This window comes from Sturnus vulgaris, chromosome 6 (assembly GCF_052056855.1).
Source record: "Sturnus vulgaris isolate bStuVul1 chromosome 6, bStuVul1.hap1, whole genome shotgun sequence".
Lineage (NCBI taxonomy): Eukaryota > Metazoa > Chordata > Aves > Passeriformes > Sturnidae > Sturnus > Sturnus vulgaris.
In genome coordinates this window covers 20677673-20694410 of record NC_142248.1, presented here as the reverse complement: position 1 = coordinate 20694410, position 16738 = coordinate 20677673, and the positions used below count along the sequence as shown (strand labels likewise).

The following is a 16738-nucleotide window of genomic DNA, read 5'->3' as shown; positions in this document are numbered from 1 at the left end:
GCGCCTGGGAGAGTTGTGTCTCCTAGGCAGACACTAAGTCCGGCACAAATCAGGCAGAGTTGTCTCCGGCCGCTAAACTCAAACTCCTGAAATCCTGAACCCGCTGCCACGAAGCGAGCCTTTGCCTCTGCGACCCCTTGCAAGCCAAGACTGGCCCCTCCGAGGGAAAAAAACCCAGAGGTCAGTGTAGCAGACCCCGGCCCACCCAGCCACATTTTCCGAGAGCACCCAAAGGTAGGGAGTGACCCAGCAGTCCCGGACAGGGCCAGATCTCGTTTAGACAGGGCCTGAGGAGCCGGAGCCTCGGACGGCCGCTAGTAGGACGCGTTTAAAGCGTTTATTGGCATTATGGCAATACAGTGCACGGTCAAAAACAATTCAAGAAGTTACATGCTTGCCCACGACAGCCCTTCCCGCCTAACCCGAGGAAGAAGCTCCAGTTCTGCACGAAATTACTCCAGGAATTAAATAATGCTTGCAATTTTAGTAGGATTTTAGTTTATGTAGTAATGTCTCTCCGACTTCATAACCGCCTTTCCCATCCCATTCCCTACCCCGGGGCAGAACTTATTCCTTACGATGAGTCGGCGATTATCGAAGAGCCTGACTTAACCTCGGACACCTGCCTGAAAGATTTTGGGACAGATTATTTTATAAAGTACTGTCCCTCGAGTGGGTGGGGATTCACATTTCACAGCCGCACCTCGGGGCGCTCCGGTGGCTCCTCTGCCTCCCGTCAGAGCTCTAGCCCATTTGACAAACGCAGCTTCTCCTCCCGAGGAGACGATGAACTCATGCTAATATTACAGCCACTAATTTCTTCAACCTCTCACTCCCAATCCTGACGCCCTCCCCAGGATCTTCCTTCCCCACCTCACCTTCAGCCCCCCTCTCTTTCCCATTTTTCTTCGTGGTTCAAGCGAACAAAACCCGGCATTTGATGCCAGCACACTGTCCTGGGCTGTATCATGACTTCGCAGACCTCATTCATCACGGATCCTTCTCCCGGACAGTTCCCACTTTGGCTGTCAGGCTTTCCTCGTCACGTCACCTTCTTCCTCCACAGATACCTAATCAGGGAGAGAGCACATCCCAGGCACATCCAAGGCAGAAAAGTCCGCCCACCCCCACCTTCCCTTGCTCCCTGCGACCGCCCTTCAGGCCCCATGGCTTCGGTTACCCAGGGCCCAAGAAATACAGGAATAGAGAAAAGGGCTCAGCTCCGCAGGATCTGGTGCTAACCTAGCTTCCCCGGGTCCCAAGCTTAGGGCACCGATTCAGCGACGAATTTCCCCAAGCATGACACGACAGCACCAAAAAACTTTCTGACCGGACTGTTCACATCAGTTCCTGCCAAAACACTTGCAATGCTGGAGAACTATGCTGCTGAGAAAGCTAACAGCGTCTGAAGGTAGCTTAGGAAATGCTGAAGGTTAGCAGAGAGTAGAAAAAGCAGACATCGAGAAGAGTTTTTCAAGAGCTCCTGATAAAGTCCCACTTAATCACTATTTTTCTCAGAAAAAAAGGTAAAGGTATGAGGGCACTTATTTAACCCTTTTACTAGTGTTTTTAAAAGCATGAAAGAAGATACAACCTTTAAGAAATTTCTTACGACTTAAGTGATGACTCACCACACGGTTAGTAGCTTTTCAAGTATCGGCTACCACAAGATGTGCATGAAAGCATTAAAAAAAACCCAAAACAAACAAAAAACCCCAAACAAAACAAAACCAAAACAACAACAACAAAAAATCCTTAAGCAAAACCAACTAAACAAAAAGGAACTGCGGGCCCAAACTCCCGTGAGTCATCGTGTTTAATAACTAACTAGGTTCAACTCTGCATTTCTATGTGCGTTTGTATTTTCATTGTCAAAGAATAAGCGTGTATGTTCTTCACATGTTAGATTTGCAATTTCGTGTTCATTTCGACATTCCCTAACGACCCATCCCACAGAGGTGTCTAAAAGCTCCTACAGATTATCTCCCATCTCTCTACTACTCTAATGTGACACACCTACTTACATTTTAGGGGTAAATAATTTGAGACAGATTTACAGTTCAACCCTCTCAGCAGACAGGAGGAGAGGTCTGCGTGGAATATAAATTCAAGAATGTAATTCTTTCTCAAACAAATAATCTGTTCCCTTTCAAATATAATTAATGTTTTGATAGTGCATTTCTTGTGAGAGAGAGATACAAAAACAGAGGCAACCTCTTGGATCTCTGTTTGTATATTTTCAACAGGAATTTACAGTACCTATCTTGTGAATGTGACAGATAGAGTGTTTTGAACATTTAGAATTTTATTTATTAGCAGAACTACAGCAGGAAACTGATAGGTCCTTACTATCCACTATGCCCACTTAATGCACGGTTTTGTTGCAAAGGAAATTGCAGTTGCAGGAGGAGGGCATTAGTCTTTCAGGGGGATGAGAAATGTTCCCTAGTTCTCAGGGTGAAGACTTCTGTCTTGTGCTCCGGAGCCATATGTCCTTGCGCTTTGTCTTTCGTTCTCCCCTCTCTTTCCTCCGTGGGACTGAGCCTATGTCCCTTTTCTTCTCACGTAGAGAATTAAGGAAAACGGTGGGAACATTTTGGTTTTGAGTCTCCAGCGTTCACACCGGTCCGGGCAATGACGTGTTTCAAGTGACATAGTCTGAACAAAGACATTTTTGAAAATGCCCAGAACATTCGTCAGATGCTTGGTAAATACTCTTATATGATTGTATGGTTCATTAGTTATAGATCCGCTACATTATCCAGCGGAGCTGAATTGTCTTTTTTCCCCCTTCTTCCCCTCTCTCCCTCTCTTTACTTCTTTCTCTCTTTGCTTTCTTTCTCCGGTTTCAGAAGAAGGTTTACAAAGACGATCCTGCCACACTTGGGAACACGAAATTCGCTGATATCTGTTCTCAATGCCTACATCGTTTCTAAAGCACAACACAAAACTGTCTTTGGGGGGGGGGGGGGGGGGGGGGGGCGGGGGGAACCACCAAAATCAACAACCAACCAAAAAAAAAAAAAAAAAAAAAAAACCCAAAAAACAAACAAACGAAAAACCACAAACACCAAAAACCCCACCCCACATATACACAAGACAAAACGCAAACCCAAACACCCAACTCAAAACCAAACCCAACCCAAAAACTATATTTTAACTGAAAATGCTATGAACTCTGGAAATCAGTTTGAGACCAAAGCCATATGGACACTCCTATCTAGTTCATGAATGGCCAGATTCGACTTCCACAAGTATCAAAAGTAAATTTCACATTCATGCCACTGTATTGGGACGCCATTATGTCTATAGCCTAGTAAAACACCTAGTAATACCATTTTCCAACGTCATATTATTTTTGAAAAATCGAGTATTAATCGGAAGAGCAGAGAAACTTTAAAAAGCATTGTTTTCCAGCCAGGGTTGCCTTGCCTCACCTCACTTTGCTCAAAAAAGGGAGGACACATCTGAAAATGACTCTTCATAAAAAGTGTCAAACCTGCAGTAGGTTTGAAAGTCTTTAGCAACAATAAACATTAGGAATATGCGTCATTACTAACCTTGAAAAAATAACCACTGGGCTTAGAAGAGTGGTATTTGCGTTTACAAAATAGTGCAAGGAAGGCCCTCTAGTTGTACAGGAAACAGACATGGCTATTCCCATGTCAGGCTTTAAAAAAAACAACAAACAAACAAACAAACAAAAAACCAACAAACCCCAAAAGACACCTCCATTCCCCCTACCCCCCCCCCGAATTTATAATTTCTAGATAGATTATTGCAGGTGTAGTATAACTCGGATTTGGAGTATACAATATTGTAATGCCATTTTAATTTTATCGTATGTATTGTCTGGATTTACCTTTTCTAGAAACTCCTAAAATATCTTGTAAACACCTGAACACTATGACAGAGATAACCTTAGTTCAATACAAAGTTACCAACCTTAGTCATTGAGATCCAATTAATTCGATGTTTGCCTCCAGTGATCTGTGAAAAAAAAAAAAAAAGAAAAAAAAAGAAAAAAAAAAAAGAAAAAAACATACGGAGAGGGAGGCGACGGACACACAAAAAAGGAAAATATTTACGGCATTGATCTGATAATATCTAGGAAAATGTCAAATACACACTTTTTAACTATCGTCTTTAAAAATAACAAAAAATAATAAAAATAGCTTCAGTACCTCTGATATGCAACTGGTCTTTTCTCGCCAAAGGCTAACATTAGGGACGATCGCACTTACGTTAAGAAAATATTGTTATTTTTCTTAATGGGGAAAATTGGACTCCCGCGACTTAGATCTGTGGTTTTTAGAACTGGGATGGAAATTGGACTGACACCACTTTGCACTTTAACAATCGGATTTCGTCAGGGTACAAGTTGTTTGTTTAACCCGACAGCTCCGTGCACCCCGTCGCACGCTTTTACACACTCATTAAAACGATTATTCACGACCTGTCGAGTGTTTTCTCGTTCATTCACAGGAAAGACTTAGCGCTCCAAGATTCAAGAGCATACGGTCAGCTATACCACTGGCCGAGGGGAGAGATTACTTATCTCTGTGATCATCTGATGCGAGGCTGTCTTATCTCTACAGGTTGTAAAGCAGCAGTTCCTGGAGGTAAAAGAAAGAGGGAAAAAAAAATACACCCCCCCCCCCCCCCAAACAAAACTTGCCGAAAGCAAAAGGCGAGGAAGATAAGTGAAGAAGGGCTCAACCGCCCGGCGCGCGGGTCCTGCTCCCGCTCCCGTTCCCGTTCCCCAGCCCGGCTCCCGCCGCGCCGCTCCCTGCACCTGGCTCTCACACCGGCCCCCGCTGCTAGCCCCGCTCCGCAGCTCGCTCTCCGCCGCCCGGGTGCCTGTGTCGGCACCGACGGAGCGGTGCGGAGCAGATATTGATAAAGCAGAGCCCTCCTCGGAACGGCTGCGACAGAAAATGCGGGTGTCGGCTGGAAAAGTGTGTTTAAAAAATAGATCAAAATGTCATCCTTTTGGGGTCCTGAGAGAGGACGGCTGGAAAATAGACCGTTTAGCAAAGAGGCTGGGCCGATTCCTTTTGGACCGATTAAATCATTAAGCCAAAAAAGCAACACAAAATACCGCCTTGCTTTGAGCACTTTGATATTTGGATGGTGATCCCTCTGTTTTGTTTTGTTTGGCTTGGTAGGCTTTTTTCTTTTAATATATCGATTCCTGATTTCGATATTCAGATTACCTCCTCACATTCTGTCTATGAGGAAACCCCAGGGGCCACTCTGTTGCTGAGAAGGTGTTTTACACTTACAAAGGAAGCTAAGGGCCGGAAGGCGAAGCACACATCAACTCCTGTTCAGCCTCTGCGGATCCAGAAACCCATTTTTCATTTGCAAAATATCTAAACATAATGCCCTTTTATTTAGATGAACCGACCCCGAATGCAACAAGGGATTTTAATCTGAAACGGTTTCCTAATTGCTCGAAAGGCAAGCACGTATAAGTAATTTGTTAAACTTATTGGATTGCAATAATCCACTATCAGGTTAGCTAAGAATGGATCTGTCAAGTGTGTTTCCCAGTCTAATCTCTTTCTTTCAAACCAATCTGGTATAATAATTAGCAGACAAAGAACCCGAAATATGTAAGCAAATACCTAAAGATCTGCATAAATAAACATACTAATCAATAGCAAGCTACCCAACACTTGTCTTATTGATGAAGAGACAATCGATTTTGCCGTTCCAACCCGCAATCAAAGATCTGTATTTAATTATTAGTACTTTTACCTTCACTGATTTAGTAATAAAAGTAGAGGTAATAAATCCTACCCTTCCACCTAAATACGAATGATAGTGATGACATAACTAAAGGCAACTTGCGCTTCCCAGCAAAACAAACAACTTTGCTCAAACAAAATAAACAAGCAAGCAAGAAAAGAGCTGCCTTTTCTGATGAATGCTAGATGACGCCTTCACAGTCAGAAAAGATCGGACAAATATATACATGCATGTATACACATGTATACACATGTATATGTATAGCTACAGAAAGATAAATAGAGACGGAAAAGTTCATTGATGAAACAACAATGCCATTTTTATTTGCAGAATTCTCATCTGTTTTCTCATAACCCCAGATGAGTGTGTGTATACTATATGCTAATAAAAATACCCTTGCCATTTCGTACCACTGCGAGTGTGGTACAAAATCCAGACTGCATTTAGAGTCCTCTAGGTGCATTCGCCATCAGAAGTACAGCTCAGAAATCTAAAAGGAGATTTACTTATCACCAGCGTGTTGTGAAGTTACCTAGGAGCCACAGCATAAAATATATAGATGATTATGTGATGTGCTTAACCATACTCCGCCACAGACCACTCTAATAATCTATCCCAGCTTTGTTTTGTTCGGGGTCTAGTGAAAAGTCTAATCGGAGCCATCACCCCCATTAGAAAATATATTGGTGTGGGGATGAAAGTGTGTTTGGGAGTGCAAGCATCATAAAAAGATTTCAAACTCAACTTATAGTATAGCATAGCCAAGATTTTTGATTCAAAAGAAGAGTTTGGTAACCAGTGAATAATACCCATATTTAATTTATAAAAGTATTGCATCCTTTTGGGGCATGCCACGCCTCACAATGAGATTATGTATATTTTTTTATGAGAATGAAACTTTTTTTTTTTCCTCGTTATGTTCTTAGGCTGAGAAAGGGCTCCTATTTTTTACTCTATATCCAGGCTTCGGTCAGATTTTTTGGCAGGTATGTGTCTCCTCTTGGATATAATTAACTTAGCAGACTAGCTAATACTAAATACTTGAGATAATTTCTGAGTAAAAGCAAGCAAGGTGGGGGTGCGGGGTCGAGAGGCGATGGAGAGGGGTTCTCCCCTTCCACTAGCGAACAGTGCAGGGCACTTAGCTTGGAGGGCCTCCAAGTTAATGGGGATCTCGGCGAGGTCTCCCCCGAGGGCCGGCCGCTGCATGCCCTGTTCCTCCGCCACCGTCAAGGGAGAGCTGCCGGGAGCGCCCCGAAGGGGAAGAGCTCCTTTCACGTGCTTCTACTTTCCTGTAAAAGATGCCCCTGCGAAACCATTTGTAAAGAGTTCTGAATCCCCACCGCGGAAAAAAAAAATCAACCCAAGAGAGCCCAGGCTTCATGCCGCCTTTGTAGTTCGAAACTCAGGCTCCCTGGTCAGGCGGCTCCGGGCGAGGAGAGGTTTCACCTCTCGGGCTTAGGTTAAGCAGTTCTTTGCAGCTAGCTTTACAGGGATGCTTTACTCACCTTAGGGTAGGGTGACAATGGCAGGCTTTTCTCAGACCCCCTCTCGTTTAGTCTTTCCTCTCAAATCACGGATAACCCCAAATACACTTGGAGGACTCCCTAGAGATAATTCTTTGAAATGGACTTTGCATTCATTTCCCCGACTGAGAGCAGCAAATCCGCTCGCTTTGAGTCTAATTCGCTTGCCTGATACTGTATTCTGTTACACGGTGTTGAAGAGGGGGAGGAGGCGAAGGTTGCTAGCAGTTGCTTTGGTTATTTGTTTATTTTGGCAGTTTAATTATTTTCTTTATTTTTGTTTTTCAAAGATTCCCTGGGTTGTTTTGCTCCAGTGGAGCAAGAGGTGAGTTTAACAATCCCAGTCTTGGATCGGAGCATCCTGGACTAGCTCTTGGGAAGAGGACTTTAAATGCCTTTCCCTAGGGCAACATCTGTCGGTTGGGAGCTAGAAGAAGGCAACGCTAAGTCTGCACGGAGAAGGACACTTCAGATCTTTCCTCCTTTCTGCGGGGAGGGAGGCGGCACGGACCCAGGCCCTGCGAGCACAAACACCGCCTGCAAGCCGCCGTTTTACCGCCGGGCGGGGGTAGCCGGGCCGTGGGAGAGGCCCGGAGCGGCTCGGCGGGCGCAGCGCGGTCGGTGCCGCGGCCGGCGGGGCGGCTCTCCCGCGGGCCAAGAGCGCCCCCAGCCCGCGGGAGGCGCAGCGCCGCCGCCGCCGCCGCCGCGCCGGGCCCCGCCGCGCCCCGCGGACACGCGTGTGCGGGCACGGCGGCTCGCTGGCGCCGGGGAGGCGCCGGTGCCTGCCGTCCCGAAGACACGAGAGCTCGGATGCCGCTCTCCGCAGCGCAGGACGTGGGCAGCTCCGCCGCCGCCCCGCGGCACCCACGGGGCCGTCCCCGGACAGGTTTGCACCGGGCACGCAACACGCCGGCGGATCTGTCACAAGTCACCGCCGGCGTGTGCTGTGCGTGTGCGAGCGCTCGTCTCCCTGCACCCGTGTCGGTTTCTGAGATGCGAAAGAGACAGGCGCCCAGTACCGCTGCCCCCTGCGCTGGGCTGTCCCAAGCACAGCGTCACGGAAAACTCAACTTGCTGTGTATTAAAAAAATTCATTATTTTCATGAGGTCAAAAACGGCAGGAGCAAAGGGGCCAAAGTCATCCTCATGGTGGTACACCAGCCGTAGCTTTTCCCCTCCGCCACATCAGGGCAGCAAAAGAAGAACAAGTCGGTCCACGGAGGCCCCATCCCGGGTTTTGCCCACGCACCAACGCGCCTGCCCCCACCCGCAAGGACGAGCACACTGAGCACATCAATTTTATCAGTTGTTTAAACTTCCGCCCCTATTCCGAGATTTCGGCACGTAAATCTCCACGTATACAGAACGCAGTCATGGAATTTGGGGAGTGGGAAGACAAAGGGAGAATGCCTGGAACTCTCTCATGGACATGAACGTTGCCCGTGATCCCTTTTAAGGGCGCATTTTCTCCACTGGAGCACTCAAAGCAAAACTCAGCTCAGTACGGCTCTGTGCAAGGTCTCTTTCCTCGATCTCCCCAAATTTTTGGCATTTAGTCGCATTCCTGGAAATTTAGGGATATTAGCACTCTTTACACAACCCCAAAAGGTGCGATAAGCCTGTAGCTTTTTCTCAAATGACAGGCTCAGAATTTTTAGAAAAAATTCATTACAGAATCCGCCTATACTTGCCATGCTAAAATCGTCTTTCATATAGAAGAGATGGATAAAGGACCAAATTTCCTCCCGACATGAGTGGTGGAGGGAAATTTTGCCTAGCCCCCGTAATATATCTGTGCTGTGACCAAAAACGCACGCTCGGGGATCTGCGGGAATGGCGCTCTTTCCCATTCTGCTACCAGAGAACAAAAATCGCGCGTGAAGTTACTTGATTCCTGAGTGTAAAAGAGGAGTAAAATCCGCACTCACCCGGTGCCGTCGGAGGAGTCCTATGTCCAAGTGCCATCGTGCGCCTTTCTTGCAGGTAGAGGCAGTTTCTCCTGGCATCTTAAAAAAGGCAAACACAACATTGCACCCGTGTGACTTTCTCTGATATTTGTGGCAAACAAGCAAACAAAGAGCACGTTAACAAAACGAGCTAAAGTATCTACAGATTAACCACAGGAACTGCTAAATCGGCGAAGAAACTTCCAACTTACCGATTGAAACGAAAGAGCCCGAGGGGGAGGGGGAAGGCCGGGGGAGGAAACACTTTGAGGAAGAGACCGAAAAGAAAAAAAAAAGAAGAGAGAAAGCGAAAATCCTGACATTAGGCACACGCAGTTTGGGTGAAACCGGTGCTTTGAAACTGTGCTGCGGTTGCACGGGCGATCTGCTTATAGGGGGGCACGGGGAAACTGTACGTTTAGACAGAAGTCTGTCATCTCTATTCATTCGTATCACATGGATCACATGTGGGGATAAGAGGTAGGGAAGATTTTCTTGAAGTGCACCTACCCTTCTGGCGGGAAGGATTGCTGGGCAGGTTTCTTCTGGAGGGTCCCATCTCTCTGGAGTAGCTGAAGTGGAGTTGAGGGCAGGTTCTCCGGTGAGGTAGGAATGTGCAGGAACTCCGCCCTCTGGGCACAGTCACACAAACCCAGCACAACAGATACAGCCAGCCCTAAAACCTCTATTGATCTTCACCTTCACCTCTTCCTAACCCAGTTGCCCACCAGTTTTTGACCCATTTACCCAGGCACCTTCACCACGGGGCGGAAACGGGGGGTATTAGATACAAGAACACTACAGTGCACATGAAAGCAGAGAAGCTACTGTAGTAGCTTCTAGACACTAGTGCAATGGATAGCCACCTCTGCAGTCTGTGTGTGTCTATATGTATGTATACATATTTATTGCCAATCGCTGAATTTGTAGACGCGTACGATGTATGCGCATATACTTTCTCGGGCGGGTGTATTATTCGCGATCACACAATTGAGTGCAATAGCAGTGATTATCTACAGGCAGACTTTTTTGTTTGTTTGTTTATCTCCCATTCTGACGGGAAATACAACAATTAAAGAATAAAGTCGCTAATAAAAGGAGTCTTGCTCAGCGTTCTTTCTTAAGCAAAACTCTGATGTGGTTCAGTCAAAACGTAACCGGAGTTCAGTGGGAGTTTTGCTTGAGTGAGTACTGAATACATGGTGATTGAGACCTCATATTAACACAAGTAGTGAGGGGGTGTGTACCTGAATCATAATTTCTGACATAAATCTTAATAATCATCAGAAGAAGTTATAAAGAGCAAAATGACGTCCCGGTTAAACTATTTTTTCAAGTATCAGATTAAAAAAAATGTGACTCCCCCAAACAGTAGTTTTATGCCATTTAAGTAAAATTACATTTTTGTTCACTTTCTTTTAAACCCTTTGTAAGAATATATTGCACACAACGGATGATATTTTACTGTAACAAAAGAAAGATATCTAAAATATGACAAAAATTGGTTGGCCAAATAGCGCATTGAGAATTCGAGTTACTGTTTATTATGCTTGAAACATGTTTGCGAAGACAGTCTTAAAGTCGTAATTGGATGTTTCTTGATGAGCAGATTTCTTCTCCTACGATCTACGCGAGCAAAGTTAATCACCTCAAACATCAACTAAGAATATAACAATAGCTTCTTAATTCCATAAAGACCGCCCGTCCCCCATAAACACTCTAAATTAGGAAAAGCTAAAGAAACGACGCTAACACACCGCATCATTCTAGAAATGTGCATGTTTAAAAATCCTAAAAGCTTAGCTTGAGGATTTGACTTATAAACCACCGCGGAAACAAGTATCAGATAACAGAAATACTGTATGCTAAACCACCCCCCGTAAAAAAACCCCAACCAAACCACAAAAACCCATCACCACCAAAAAAACCCACCACCCCCCCCCCACCAATAAAGCAACAACAAAAAGAAAAACAAACAAACTACCACCTCGAATTCAGTGCCGAAAGAGCCTGTGCAAAGATCAGCCTCAGCGAACAAAAGGGTTTCTCTGGCTGAGGAGCAGGCAGAGGTAAAGACATATTTTGGGCCTTAGCAGTCCTTATACATTTCATGACAACTTTAGCGATTTATTGGTGCTGTTTTATTTTTGTTTTGGGTTGGGTTTATTTTTTTCCTTTGCAAAAATAGTCTGATTCCTGGTAACATGTGTCTGGAAACGTGAATAAATTACTAGCTCAGCAACCACCCCTGCGCCTGGTGTAAGAGAAAGAGGGGAAAGTCTGTGGCACCTGAACTCCTCAGGCAATACTTTGCTACACCGAGCCTAAAGGAGAGCTCTGGGAGCGAGTACTGGCTTAAACTAAGTCTGGAGAGACATACATCAAGGCTACCCTTTCCAGGAATTATTATGCATCACGCTTATCTAATTAATGCTTATTAGCCAACCTCAAACTCTGACATGGCGAGATTGTGCTTTCCTCCAACCTGATCTGTCTTTCCTCCTTTCAGTACACTGACAGCAGATTTTTTTTTTTTTTTTTACATTGCAAACAATATAATACTTTACGTATGTGCTATTGGATTTCCTACAGTATACAATCAGTTACAAGTGGTAAATAATAAATCATTTTCTTTGTCAGCTGCAGCAGATGCTGCTCTTTTAAGTTGTTTAGGCACTAGTACACAGAATGGGGTCTCTAGGCTTCAAGAATTTAAATCACAGCTATTGCATTTTATTATTTCCGATAGTTTTGTTGAAAAAGAGTTTTATTTTTTAGTGTTTTTGCATAATTTGCTTTAATGACAATAGACTCGAGAAAATGGGGGAGGGTAGGAGCTTCCAAGTGGTGGCATCATCTCCCCATCCCCAAACAAAGCAATCGTTTTCTCATAGTGATGATTAATTTTGAATTGCAGGAGTGAGAGTGAAAGCTAAGAATATCAGAGAGTTCTCTCCTTCTCCCCCACACAGTGCAAAGCTGGGTGTCCCATCTCTCATCCATAACCTTTCACTTCTCCCTCTTTCCTGTAGATCTGTTTGCATCTGTTTATATATTACTTATTTTCGGGAGATTCCCTCTTCCTCCCCTAATTCTTTCAGCACGACAAATGCACTATTTACAAGAATTCAGATTTTCTATTGCCTCTTTATTTGCCTCTAGGCATTTTTTTTCCTTTTTCTTCCTCTTTTCTGTCTTTCTAAGATAAGCTCTTTAAAGCATTTGCGATAACATCTCCGACCTAGAGATTATTTTTCATTGGGCCTATTGTGAGCACTCGCCGATTTATTGCACTGCTGCAGAGCTCAGTTTAGGCTACAAACGTAACAAATGAACAACTTGTCCTCTGCGGACTCACCGCGGGATCCAATTAGTTCCTAAACCTTTTGCACAAGTTTTCTAATTATTTTCAAGAGTTGTGGCCTTTATAGGCTTCCCTAAACTCATCAAGACACCAATTCTTTCAAGGATTAAATGCTTCTTAAAATTACTAGCAGCGTTGCCCCCTCAAAACTAATGGAACGATTCTCCGGGCAACGGAGCTCTCTTAGGGACGCCTGCGTGAGTTACCGGGCTTCAGCAGGCGCTGAGAGAAAAAGAGCATTTTTCAAAACTTTACGTTTAAATGCAGCCGCACGGGTTTGGCTTGCGGGTGGTTTTTCTCGGCCTGTTTGCTTGTTTGGCTGTTGTTGCCCCCCGACAGGCTGGACAGCGGTATGCGGGGCAGCGTGTCACGTGTGCCGCGCCGCCCTGCCTCCCTGCCCGGGCTGCGCCTTCACCTCGGCGCGCCCGGCTCTGCCCCGCCGGCCCGGCCCAGGGGCACACACCGCCCGTGACAAAAAGTACCGCTACTTCACAACACCTAAGGCCAAAGCGTCTGCAGCAGGAAAACTGTATCAATACATACGGCCTAGATACTTCCGGAAGAGTGCTCCTTTAAGATAAAGGTTATATTTTATACACATACATGTCACAGCTTGCTGAACTTGCTCAAACGATCATATGATAGCTAATACGTGGATGTATGTATGCACACATACACATCCTTCGCTAATATATCTCGAGTCATCATAGAGACGAAGTAAATTTCTTTCAGGAGGGTAAGTCTTCAAATGCATTTCAGAGATTGCAGGAAGAACACATACCTATACAATAATGCACCTTGGCTTTTTTTCCCAATGTGTGCTTATGTATTTATATTGTATATGTATGTATGTATATATGCATACATATGCAATGTTAAGCATTTTCAGCGTAAGTCAGATTTTAATAAGACATCCTACCTCCTACTAACAATTTTTAAGCAGACTTTATAAGAGTTCTGCCCCAGAATGGACATCAAAACAGTGGCCATGGCGTTTGGTTAAATACCCTGATCCTTTACATTTGAAAATACTGCAGTTAAAGACAGCATGGGAGGGGGCGGGGGGAGAAAGAAAGGAGCATGTGAAAAATGGTGGACTGTGCAATAAGCAGCGCTCTGATCTCACTGTAACTTTAAAGCCTCTGCCACATTAGGGTTAATAAAGAGACAAAAAAACTATCAAGTATATATGAATTTAGCCTATTTTTTTATTTCTGTGTGTTCATAGTAAACATTTTTGTAAGTGACAAACACGGGCATATGACCACAGTATCACAATCAAGAAATTTTAAGACGACATTAACAATCACTCAAATTTATGCGGCTTTTGCGCAACACAGGTTACATATTTGCAAGGTTTACCTATAAGTACAATAGGTATTAACATTTCACTACATTTAGAAAAAAAATAAAGGTGACCTGTTAGTGACCACATACATCAAAATATACACAACACAAACTGAAGGCAATCATTAATTTTGTCCCCTTCTGATTCATTTGAACGGGCAGTGCTGCAAACTGAAATAATGTTGCTGTTTTTTTAAATTACTTCGTACACTGAGTGCATTTTCTAAAACCCAATCTTTGGTCTAAAAGTAAACAAACAAACAAATGAACAAAAAAAAAAAAAAAAAAAAAAAAAAAAAAAGCAATTCGGTAAAGAATAAAATAATAAATGGCCAAAAGTAGATCTTGGGCATTTTTCAGTATTAATTCTGCTTAAATACAAATTATGTTTTAAGTTTTTTTTATAGTTTTCATAAATTTAGTGGTTTGGTTTGTTTTTTTTTTTCTTTCAAGGTCTGCACCCACCGACATATCCATGATAACTTATAATACTGCAAACATGGAGAATCGGGCGGCTTTTAGTGATAGACTTATCATATTTGAGTAAAAAATTGCAAAAGCAGTCACTATTTAGATACACATTCTACTATAATTTTGTCTTCCAAACTTCATAGCCTACAATGCAATCTCCCCACATTGCACCTTGCTGACACTCCTCACCTTGGTGGAATAATAAACAACCCTAAAGACTGAACAAACGTACAGAAAATGGGGGACTTAATAAAAAATACCTGGACTTTTTTGTTTTGCTTTTTTTTCCTTTTAATTATCATTTACAATGCAAATGTGTGTAAAATGTTCACTTACAGTCTGATCCCATGGATGTTAATGTATTAAAGGGTTTGAAGAAGACCCCTGATTTTGATGTGTGAAATAATCAGAAAGTCCTCCGGAAAGTCCCGTTGTAAAACTTGGCAAAGAAGGTCTTAAGGACTCACAGGGGAGAGTGGAGGGCGCCTGTGGCGACGTGGAGGAGGAGGCTGCCCTGGCCGTCATTGAAGTGCTGCTTTGAGAAGTCATTGAAGGGTGAGGAACATGGGGGAAAAAGTAACTCGTCTGTCCTGCTAGGAGATTTACAGAGCAGGGGTTTAGGGAATAGGTGCCGGAGCAGGGAACTGACAAGCCACACGGCACTGAGGCGGCCAGAGCTGCTGCTGTGAGGTGATGAGTGGCATAAGGTATCTCTCCATTGACTAGTCTATCAACACTTAACCCATTAGACGTGGAAAAGGAGTGGTTGTTTCCCAAGGAGTTTTGAGTCAACACTGAGCTGTAGGGCATGGGGTGGCTGGGGTAGGCGGACGTGGTCCCATTGTAACTCAAAGTGCTGCTGGCCCGGGGGTGGTGCAGGGAGAGGAAGGGGGACATAGGCCAGTACAAGGATCCTGCCCTATCCATGAATGTCAGTCCGGTGGAGGTGAGTCGGGCGCCCCGCTTAAAGGCCAGCTTGGCCCGAGAGGTGGTGGAGCGCCGGCGGAGCTTGCCGGTGGTGCCCCCGATGAAGACGTCGTCGCTGGAGGGGTCCAGCATCCAGTAGTTCCCTTTGCCGGGGTCGTCGTAGTGGCGGGGCACCTTGACGAAGCACTTATTGAGCGAGAGGTTGTGCCGAATGGAGTTCTGCCAGCCCTGCTTGTTCTCCCGGTAGTAGGGGAAGTTCTTCATGATGAACTCGTAGATGCCATTGAGCGTGAGGCGCTTCTCGGGGCTCTGCCGGATGGCCATCATGATGAGCGCGTTGTAGCTGAACGGCGGCTTCTCGTACTTGCCGTTCTTCTTCTCCCCCTCCTTCCCGCTCTCCCCGTCCTTGGCCCCCTCCGCCGCCCCCTTCTTCTCCTCGGCCGCTTTCTCCTTCTCCTCCAGCTCTGCTGCCGCCGCCGCCGCCGCGCCCGCCTCGCCTTTGCCCGCCAGCATGTCCGCCTTGGCCACCTCCAGGGCGCCGGAGGCGGTGGCAGTGGGGGGCGGCAGGAGGTGCTGCCCCTTCTCCTCGTCCTCCTCCTCGGCTGCGGCCGCTCGCTGGGGCTGCTGCGGCGGCGGGTGGTGGTGGTGGTGGTGGTGATGGTGGTGGTGATGGGGGTGGTGGCTGTTGTGGTGGCTGTGGCTGCTGTGGTTGTTGTCGCTCTGGACGGCTTCGGGCACCAGGCTGTTTATGCTAAAGGAGGATTTCGGCAGCATTTTCACTTCCTTCCTATCTCCCATGTCCAACATCACACACTAGTCTGAGGGGGAAAGTTGCGGCGGCTGAGGGAGCTGCGCGCGGGGCGGCGGAGCAGGCGGCGGCCGAAGCGGTGGCGGTGGCCGAGGCGGCGGCGGCACCACCGGCGGCGGTGGCGGCGGCAGCGGCAGCGCAGTTGGACCGCAGTCTCAAGCGCTGGCAAGTCATGTAGCAAGGACAGGAACCGCCGGGGAGGGAAAAAATAATAGTAATAATAATCGCCGATCAGAGAAAAATCAAACCGAGTCGGAGAGGAGGAAAAAAAAAAAAAGGTAAAAACGGAAAAAACCCTCTGAAACCCAAAAAAAAAAAAAAAAAAAAAAAAAAAAAAAAAGCAACAACACACAAACACAGACACACACAAAAAAAAAAAAAAAAAAAAAGCTACTTCATGGTGCCCGGTTCCCCCGGCACGGCAGCGCAGGGGGAGGCAGGAGGGAGCAGCAGCCGCCGCGGGCCGGCGCGGAGCGAGGCAGACGGGCGATACAGCCCGCCCCGGCCGCAATTAATTTCAGAGCTGCCGGCACGCACCGGGGCTGTAAAACATTTTTTGGTTTAACCTTTCCCACCGGCCGCCCAATCAGGGCCG

The 16738-nt window shown here is 45.8% G+C and overlaps 1 protein-coding gene and 1 long non-coding RNA gene across 21 annotated transcripts in view; both read right to left on the bottom strand.

Annotated features, from left to right (window-relative positions):
* The window catches only part of LOC148223352 (uncharacterized), a 92484-nt gene extending 79558 nt beyond the window's left edge, over positions 1-12926 (bottom strand). For 2 of the 20 annotated variants that reach the window (XR_015804568.1, XR_015804567.1), the window contains exons 1-4: positions 9737-10091; positions 9209-9286; positions 3946-3990; positions 879-1070 (exon numbers count right to left, since the gene is read on the bottom strand). This is a non-coding gene — a long non-coding RNA (uncharacterized LOC148223352). The other 18 variants (XR_015804573.1, XR_015804581.1, XR_015804580.1 and 15 more) reach the window with 18 other exon arrangements.
* An 848-nt stretch (positions 12927-13774) lies between these two features.
* On the bottom strand, positions 13775-16211 carry FOXG1 (forkhead box G1). The gene has a single exon (XM_014889916.2). It carries the CDS (start codon positions 16140-16142, stop codon positions 14763-14765), a length of 1380 nt encoding a protein of 459 aa, XP_014745402.1. The 5' UTR covers positions 16143-16211; the 3' UTR covers positions 13775-14762.
* Between the last annotated feature and the right edge of the window lie 527 nt (positions 16212-16738).

What these genes read in the sequence shown, in the direction of transcription:
- FOXG1 (XM_014889916.2), bottom strand. Translation starts at nt 16,142, where the DNA reads ATGTTGGACATGGGAGATAGGAAGGAAGTGAAAATGCTGCCGAAATCC.